Source organism: Nyctibius grandis, chromosome 1, assembly GCF_013368605.1.
Source record: "Nyctibius grandis isolate bNycGra1 chromosome 1, bNycGra1.pri, whole genome shotgun sequence".
In the NCBI taxonomy this organism is placed as follows: Eukaryota; Metazoa; Chordata; class Aves; order Nyctibiiformes; family Nyctibiidae; genus Nyctibius; species Nyctibius grandis.
In genome coordinates this window covers 42,321,576-42,330,906 of record NC_090658.1, presented here as the reverse complement: position 1 = coordinate 42,330,906, position 9,331 = coordinate 42,321,576, and the positions used below count along the sequence as shown (strand labels likewise).

At 42.9% G+C, this 9,331-nt stretch overlaps 1 protein-coding gene across 1 annotated transcript in view; it reads right to left on the bottom strand.

Moving 5' to 3' along the window:
* Window positions 1-5,162: 5,162 nt before the first annotated feature.
* GREM2 (gremlin 2, DAN family BMP antagonist) overlaps window positions 5,163-9,331 on the bottom strand; it is a 39,695-nt gene continuing 35,526 nt past the window's right edge. Inside the window, exon 2 of the mRNA XM_068405565.1 lies at window positions 5,163-8,107. Within this exon, the coding sequence (XP_068261666.1) occupies window positions 7,600-8,106 (507 nt within the window). The 5' untranslated portion in view covers window position 8,107 and the 3' untranslated portion in view covers window positions 5,163-7,599. The remainder of the gene's footprint in view (window positions 8,108-9,331) is intronic.

Sequence of the window (9,331 nt, the reverse complement as noted above, 5' to 3'; positions counted from 1 at the left end):
GAGAAGAAAGTAAAAGCCATTGTTACCTGGTTACCAAATACTCAGCATGCCTGGCGGGTGGGGAGTGAGGGGAAGGAAACTACATCATCCTGATCATTTGCTTTCTCGACCTTTTTGAATTCGCTTTTTTGTTCTCTAGAGTTCTCCACCAATTGATGTGTTTACTGTACATTCATTCACGAAACTAATCACTTAATGGACGTGCCCAGCAATAGATTAGGTATGGACTTGAAACACCTTCCCTGTACTCTGTATCTCCTTTGCCACTCAAAAATGACTATTTTGTAACGTGTATGGTATATTACATAATAGGGCCAAGTTCAGCATGCATAAAAAGCAGCATCTTGCATCAGTTTCAGAACATGCTGAAAACTGCATTAAGTTGAACTTCATAAGAATGCTACTCGATACAGTAAAACATTTCCATTCCTACTGGCAACATCTGTCTAACACAAATACTTCATGGCACTGCACTTAGATTAGGGAAAGAAATGTTTCTCCTAGTGAATTGTTTGTATCCGTTTCATGTTGGCATTTGTAGTTTGTATTTTGAATCGTTAAGTGCTGTTTATACAGTATAATCAATGCTTTCCCAACTTGTTCGGTTGCCCTCCATGACTAAATATTTGTGGAACAAGATGTTTACTGTAACTATCTTTAAAATCGATAAGGCAGCATACTTTTACTTCATCTTTTGCCAGACAGTGAATGCCAGGTGGTATGGGGGTCAGAAATCCAGCATTAAAAAAAGAAAAAAAAAAAAAAAAAAATGTAAGTGAAAAGCAGGAAAATACAGAAAAGCACAGAAGTATAATAGAGAATATGAGAGAGATTTGGCTATTATAGTTTGTTAATATATAAAGCAGCTAATACTTTTACATGAACTTTAGAAGGTATAGTATAGTTTTTAACTGCTAATCACTTAAGTCAGACAGGCTTTTGGCCACGGGTACATGACTTCCCTTTTGGAATTAGCTTTACAGTTAATTTAAAACTCCTTTAGAGAGCCATTAAAAGATGCACATGGGTATTGACATTTATGGAAAACAGTAGCCAATTCTAGTGACTGACATCAATTTCACTCTTAACAGAATTGCAGAGTCTTCCTCCAAACTTTCAGTGTCCCTGACTAGGAGGTTAAGGATTGAAATCTATGACTTAGGGCTTCCATTTTAGATCACGTGCTTATTCCTATATTGCAATCCAGAATTTACTATATCGGTTTTGATCTGCTCAACCGATAACAACCCCTTCCTCCAGTCTGAATTAAAGAGCCCCAGACCAATCAGCCTGATTGATAACATTTTTCTTTCAAAGCACACTTTTCCTGAAAGCAGACAGTGTGTGCAACTGAATTGGACGCATGTGCTCGCAACCTTGGAGCCTGAAAAACACTGGGGTAAGGCAAATGAGCTCTAAGCTGCTGGGTTGGGTTATTCGCTGTCTAATCTAGCACATCGAGAGACATTCCTAGCTGTCCAGAGGCTAATATACCCTACAGGGTGTCATAAAAGGGAGTGCGAAGTATGACCTCAGGAATCTGTTATTCTTCACATATACCAAGCACTAGAAAAGATGTTTTTTTCACTATGTGAAAAGCAAGTCTGCTGTTGCTGACAAACCTATGTGAAAATCTGTACTCGTAATAATTTCTGGCAGGGATATAAGTTACCAAGAATGGAGTTCCAAAATTTTGTGCTGATGGGAGTAATGTTACTATTTGGGGAAGTGAAAAGAAGAGATTATTTGCTGTTACAACTAACTTATGGAAAAAACTTTAAAAAATAAAGCTATTTTAATGGCACTGATTCAAATCCATGTTTGTATTTATGTAAACAATAGTCTTTTCCTCTTAACTTTGCTCCTAAGTGCAAGGGTACAGTAGCATGTTTTCATTTGTAGCCTTCCTGTTCCCTTCAGTACCTACAGTATGTATATTACTATACTAAATGAAATAATAGATCATCTAACAAAGATCACTATGTGCAATACTGTATTTAGTGTTTCTAATTCAATTTTTTAGAATGTTAATTTATATGAAAATAAAAGGAATAACAATGAAATAATTGCCTTCTCTCTTCGCTGTCAGGCTATGCTGTAGTTTGCTAGCAATCGCTTGCTCCCTAAGCACCACATCCCATTCAGGCTCCTGTGATCAAGGAAAAACCTTTGTGAAGGGATCGGTGGAAACGGGGCTTCTTTTACCTTGCCTTTTGGAAGCATAGTGACTGTAATTCCCAGTTATGCAGATATATTACCTTTTCTCCAGCTGGTGGTAGCGAGGAGCTTCAGAGTCCTTTACCCAATCAGACTACTTATCGCTCACTTCTCTGGCTTGTGCATGCCTTCCAGTAGTGCATTTGGCTTAGGCTTGCAGCTGGTTCCTACTAACACTCCCTATGTACCAGTCTCAAGAAATTGCTATTAGGGCGAAAACATGCATTAAAAAGTATTGTCTGCATATTGTAATGTCTTCATATACATATGTTTCGTATCATTAAAGTGTTGTCCAGCAACCGGGTAGGACTGTCACATACACACATACTACCCTTTCCACTGGATCTGCAGCATGGATGCCAAAAGTTATTTGCAAACCTGTGTCTCTGAAGAACAGTGTCAAAGGCTGACTGCAGCTGGTGGTACCATGTTATTATCTTAAAATACAAGCTGCTACATAGATTTTCCTCTTTCATTTTACTCATGCCCACCTATTTGGTTGAATATGTCTCTCTCTTACATAGTTTCTCTCCAGACTGTTTTCAAACTTCCATACAAAGTAAAGTAGCCCACTACGTGCAGCACCGAAGTTGACCCACAGCACTCCCAGAGCGGATTCCCAGCATAAGTTTCACCACTGCTCTTTTTTTCAGTGGCACACTCAGCTTTTTACAGAATTCTGGACTAATGTTCTTTGTTTGTTTGGGTATGTTTTAAAGAGGTCAAACACCCCACTGGCCCCCTTTCCTCCCATTTACTGCAACGTCAAGCATACTACACTTTGAGTTGGCTGTAGTCCTACAAGAGTTCTCACAGACAAAATTCTGAGCCTTTGTTGATCACCAACACCACATACCACTCACTGTTACATAAACAAATGCAGCAGCTAAATAAGGACTTTCATACCTGAGCAGCAGATGTGACTTACTGAGAATAACAGTCTGTTTTTTATGAGGAGCTAAGAAGGTTCATGTTGTTTTGCTTGCAAATTAAAGCCTTTGAAAAGCATGGTATTTTGTCACGTGTCGTGACACAGTAGTGGTTAGCTTTTTTGGTAGCCCCTTTCATCATCCCAAAGCGCTTCCAAAACTTAGTTAAGTATTAAACAACAGTGGCAGTGGGAATGCAATTAGTGACATCTTCTATAGACCGATGTTTTTTCTTGCCCAATTTTTCAGTGATCAGCTTAAAAAGTTGGAAGCAGCTATTAATTAACTGAGAGAAGATATAGCAAGTCTTTGCATTGCAATTATTTTGTTAATAAGCAAAGCTGAGTTTGTGCTAAATCCATTATATCAGTTACTTAAGTTACACGAATTTTAAGCTGCTATGGACAGAAAAGTGAAAACTGATGGAGCTGAGTTTTTCTGAAGATAGTGTGAACAAGTCAGCACAGGGAGAAGACAGAAAACCATGTCCCACACCATTCCGGTCTGCCACCCATCAGTCAAATGGGATTCATGTTACAGAACAGGTTTTCCAGGCTATTCTCTTGCTTATGACAGACCCATCTGTACCTGACATTCATCCAACCTACTTGTAAAGGCATCCAATGGAAAGTCCTTTGCCTCAAAAAGGTGGTGTCTTTCTGAAGATAAAGGGTCCCCGTTGAGTCAGCACTGTTTTCTCATTTATTCTCAGCTAAAGCTCAAATGTAATCTCTTAGAAACTGGGAGTCTTCATTTGTCACTCACCCCAAATTTGGGCCCTGCCAACTCAGCATTTCCATGGTGGTAGAGCTTAACATTTCCTGTCCCCCTCCTTCCCCTGTCCCACACCACCACTCTACTTTAATAAATACTGGATCTACCTGACCTAAAGCTTTTTTCGTCTACTGTGGGAGACCTGCCTTGCTCTTGGATTGCTTCCACAAGGGGGAGATTTTTGGATTACAGCGTATGCCTCTGGTATGGTGGTTCAGCAGTCTGGCAGCAAGAGGCCAGGATAGCTGGAGCTGGAGTCTAGGCTGCACCACAAACAGTAGAGGTTCAGGTGGATGCTGGGCAATGAAGCTACCTGCAAAGCAGGACTGTGGCTAAGAGACAGTGGAAATGAGAGAGGGGCATTGGAAGAGATGGCTGCCTGAGCTCCTTCTGAGACGACTGACAGAGGCGCTTTTGAGTTCTGAGAGGACGGCCATGACCAGGCTTAGGTAACTAAAGCACAGCAAAACAGTAATTCTCAAAACCAACAGCTAATAAAAAAAAAAAAAAGCTCTCAAACCCATTAAATTGCTAAACTCCGAGAGGATTTTAGCAAAAGATGGGGAAGGGAAGACAGCAGAGGGCTCCTGCAGGTGTCAGTTATAGTGCCACTAAGGACATAGCCCTCACTTTTTACTTGTGGTCTAGGTGCTCCTGCTTCGTTCAAGACCCACAACACGCATCTCTTCTGGTCACATGGAAGCTCATTCCTCAGCATGAGAACTTCCTTTCCCCACTAAAGTTTTCCTTCAAGATTATTCTGCAACTGTCTTTTCTCTGGGTTGGAAAAAAAGAAAAGAAAAAAACCCAAAACACTACCCTACCTTTGGAGAGACACACAGTGTACTCATTTGAGAGCTGAGAGCAACCGTTAGAGCTCACCTGTATCTTAAAATACACTCTTTTTCCCCCTACGAGTAGTTTGGTGCTTGTTACATAAGGATCTAGCTCTATTTTAAGCAAAACCACTTAGGTCAGGGTAATAGTTACTTCTCTTACTGCAAATGATGCCAGCAGTTCAGCCAGTGGTGGAGGTTTGGTTGTCTTCTTGTCAGTTAACCAAAAAAACAGAATTTGTGCATGCAGAATTGACTCCAGAATCTAGGATTAGCGCAATTTATTTTTCCTGCTTGCCTTTCAGGTACTTTTGAGGGGGTAGGAGACAAGGGAAGAAGCAGCTAGGCTTTCCCCAGCTGTCAGGGTGAGCCATCATTTACCTGCATCTGGTACGGTCAAATGGAAGCTGGAGAATATACTGATTAGAAAGCAGTTGGACACAAGGTGTTGAAGCAAAGCCGTACACCTGGATGCCATATAACCCTAGAGTAGCTTTATTATTTAATCTATAATTTAATAGTAGACCTATAAAATAATTACATTATACTTAAAGCATTTCTTCATTTTTGTTTTCATTTATAAAACAACAATTAAATACAGTTTTAACCTTTACAAGCTCAACTCAGTTTTTACATAACCACAGCTCCTAGAAGGAGCTTTAAGCTGCAGCATATTCATATTGCAAACTGGTGAAAAACCCAGGCAGGGCATAGCTTAAAGATAAAGATTCTTGCACATTTTTCCTAACTGAAGTTACTAGGGTGCTTTTCTCTCTCTAGTCCAAAATGCCTGACTTCCAGTCATTTCTTTCAAGTGGAGACTGAGATCCCTGGAGTCTTAGTAGACTATAGCTATTGCCACTTTCGTCCCCCACCCCACCCACACGAGCACTCTCAAGCCTACACCGAACGGTGCCCATTCAGTGGCTGGCACGATCCTGGCAGCGCAGCAGTGACCACCTCTAAAGCAATCCCTGCGCAAGGAGCCTCCCTGTGCACTTCTGACACACTGAAAGATCACAGCAGAAAAGCCATGGCTGTTCACGTAACAGGGCTGACCAACCTCATCCTGCCCGTGCCAATCCCCGTAAACCGCTTGGTGAGCGCTCGTGGAGCTCAGTCCTGAAAGCCTCTTAGAGCAGCCTGTCTCACATAATAGAGACCTGTGGCACTGAACCCCTGGCTGGCAAGAGCACTAAAGGCATTAACCCCTTGAAGTGGATGCATGTGAAGAGGCTTGCAGGAAAGGGCTCCCACAGCAAGCTGGTTTCACTAGATGCAGATGCGGAGCTGTGAGACATGCATCAGGGAGTCGGCACGTCATTTTTAATTTGTAAGCTTCAGACAATTGAGCACGCACGGGCTTTGGTTTGGGGGAAGGGACTGGTTTGTTTTGAGACATAGGATTTTAATGCAGCTGGGACTAATACAGATCAGAACTGGAACAAACGGGACATACAGGACATGCTAAACTCCATCAACTGACTAACAACATAGTATGATTTAAAATGAACTGCAAGTGTTCCACCAACACTGATTACATAGGACTCAAAAACTGAGCGGACCACCAGTATTATAGCAATTACAACTTACTCACTCCCTGCTCCTACAGCTGTGACCTATTCCAGCAGCACTGACTGATGGGTTTGTCCTTTAACACTAACACATTAACATGGTTTTCAATCATAGGAGAGACACCACTCCCAAAACCTGACGACACTGATGCAGCTTTTGTATTCAGTCCAGCAATGACCAAATTTTGTCCTTTGTGCAACAGTGCTTTTATACCTTCAGCGAAATATCGTTCCCTTAAGTGTTCTCAGCTCTTCTCCCATTACCCTCCCACCTTCCCCAGTCTGAGCAGGCATAAATATAAGGTCATAAATGGATGTTGTCCTTTTTGGAGTAAGAAAGACACACATATCTAACACACAAAAACCCACCGAAAGCCTAGTTAAACCATGTCCATTTTAAGCCAGGCAGCTGACCTAGCAACTGAGTCTCTTACTCAACACATTTTAATCTCTGGCATATTCTTCCACAAGAAAAATATACATGGCTAGGTCTATAATACTTTAAACAGCTGTTTACTATAGCTAGGTTACAAAATAAACACTGCTGCAGAGACCAAGTGTTCGATACATTCTAACCACAACAGCATCAGAACCCACCCTCAGTCTGCTCTGTGGTCACGGTGGCTGACCCAGCGCCTCGCCCTCTTCCCCTCGCTTCTTATCTGCCGTTCAGACAACGAGCCCAGAACTGTCTGTCATTGCACAATTAAAATTGTCTTAAGGAGACGAGCCTCATCAGAGAGACTCGCTTGCTTTTCGCATGTTACTCCTTGTTGGTCTCCCTCATTTGTGTCTCCCAGTCCTGGGCAGTGCCCCAGCACTTCCAAGTGGGAGTGGCAAGCTCCGGACCAAAGCACAGGGAAGGTGTTCCCGTCTTGTGGAGGGGACTGGAGTGTAGGGCAGAGGGCTTTACTCCACACAGTGGAAACATTTAATGCTGGATTCAGCCAACTGGTCACTAGATGATCAATCCCTACTTCTGGGAGCCTGCTCCACTCCAGAAGATTCAACTGACAGATGATATTGGAAATTTTATGGTTAAGTGCCTAACAAGCCCATTAAAAAGCTTTATTCCGGTAGGCAAGCGACAAGGAGCCTTCCGCCTTCCCTTGCTGTAGAGATGCCTCCTGAAAGACAACAAAACACACACACACAAAAAAAAAAAAAAAAAAAAAAAGAAGAAACAAACCAACAAAATAGTCTGCTCAGAGGGAGAGGCAGCAGTAAATCTGATGGGGGCAACACCAAGCAGTAGCTACACGCCTGATCTCACAGTTTGCCTGAGTTGTTAAGGTTCACAGACATGCACCGGCACTGCTTGACCTTCTGAATTTTCTTGAGTCGGAAAGGTGGGTCCAGCTCAGGGCACTCCAGCTGCACAGTCGACGATGTGACCTTGTGTGGCTTGCAGAAAGCACAGGACTGGAAGGACTCCTCCTCCTTTTTCACGTGCCGTGGTATGTAGAAGGAGTTGCACTGCCCATAGCAAAAGCGATTGATGATGGTGCGGCTTATGCAGCCCTCCTCACTGACAGTCTGCCGCAGGGGCTGTGTCTTGCACCAGTCGCTCTTGAGATACTTCCTTTCGGTGACTACGAGGGCCTCCTGGCTGGAGGCCAGCACCTCCTTATTCAGCTGCTGCCTCCGCTCCGAGTGGTTGCTGCTGCTGTCTTTGTACGGGGAGGGAATAGCGCCTGCAGGACGGTTTTTCCTGGTGTCTGTTACTCGAACCAGCGCTGCCATCAGAAAGACGGACAAGGCAAATTTCCAAATCATCCTGCAATGGCAACACAAGTGGCTGTTAGAAGAGACACGTTTTCAAATCACAGAGTTGTAATGGAGTTGAACTTTATGCATGCTTTTAGAAGAAGTGGAGATCTTACCACCTTTGTAATCCCACCACTTTTCCTAGGAGATTAGCTCTACTCTAGGGTGATTATTTATCACGAAGAGGCCAGGCCCTGTGCAAAGTCACATCGCTACCCTCCCTGCCCCCTAAGGTCTCTGACTACTTGATTTTTCCTCCATAGGGACACTGCTGCTTCGATCGCTGAAGCAGTGATTTTACAGAAGCTTCAGCCAGAAAGGTTTCCTCCTTCTCTGTGCAATCCTGGGCCAAACAGCTGGGCAAACTCCTGGCTAGCAAAGGCTCAGGAGACTCCTGCCAATACTGTGACAGCTGATTTGGGGACGGCAGAGGAGAGGGGAAGGGAATACTAGGTTACACAAGGTGAGCTCCCATCTGCCTCTCCAGCCCTTGAGTGCCTGCCCAGCCTCGTTCTACACAGAAGTAGCAAGAGGTGTCCAAAAGTGTATTTTTATTATTTTAATTTGCTTCTGAAGTTTCTTGGGGCTTTTATGGCATTTACAGACTGTCATTTGTTGTCTTTGTGGGGGGTCGAAAACTTGATGAATTTATTCTTGCAGTAAGAGGAAATGCTTAAACACAACTTTAAGGACTTCATTACTGCAACGCCTCTTAGGCAAATGGTTTAAGAAGGTTTGTAAACAGGAGAGAATTCAATATTTATTTTAGATGTTAAGGAATAGGGTAGAGCATAGGCCAGTTGCTAAGTTAAAATAGTCAGCCAGTTGGCAAAAATATTTTTTCCTATGGTTGTCTATTAGGTTTTCTTGTTCTGTGGAGCATCTCTTACCAGCTCTTGGATTTTCGTCAACCACTTGTCCAATTCATTTTAGTAATGTGTCTCGATGTGGTTCCAGGACATCAGAGTAGACTCATAAAGTCAATGCTCACCAGTGAACTGCCACAACTCATTTGACAGTTCATTTCACATCATTCTCCCTGGGAAGGGAGAACAGACGCTCTCTAGGGTGCCAGAAGTGAGTGCAGCCCAGAAGCTTCCCGTTCTGAGGCAAGGACACTTCAAGTCTTTCTAAAAGTGTTCTGCTCACCTTTGTTGTTAATGGACTGTGTTTTTATAATAGTGTATAGATGAAAGACATCCCTCTCTTCCCAGTAAAGCTTCAAATCCTTCCA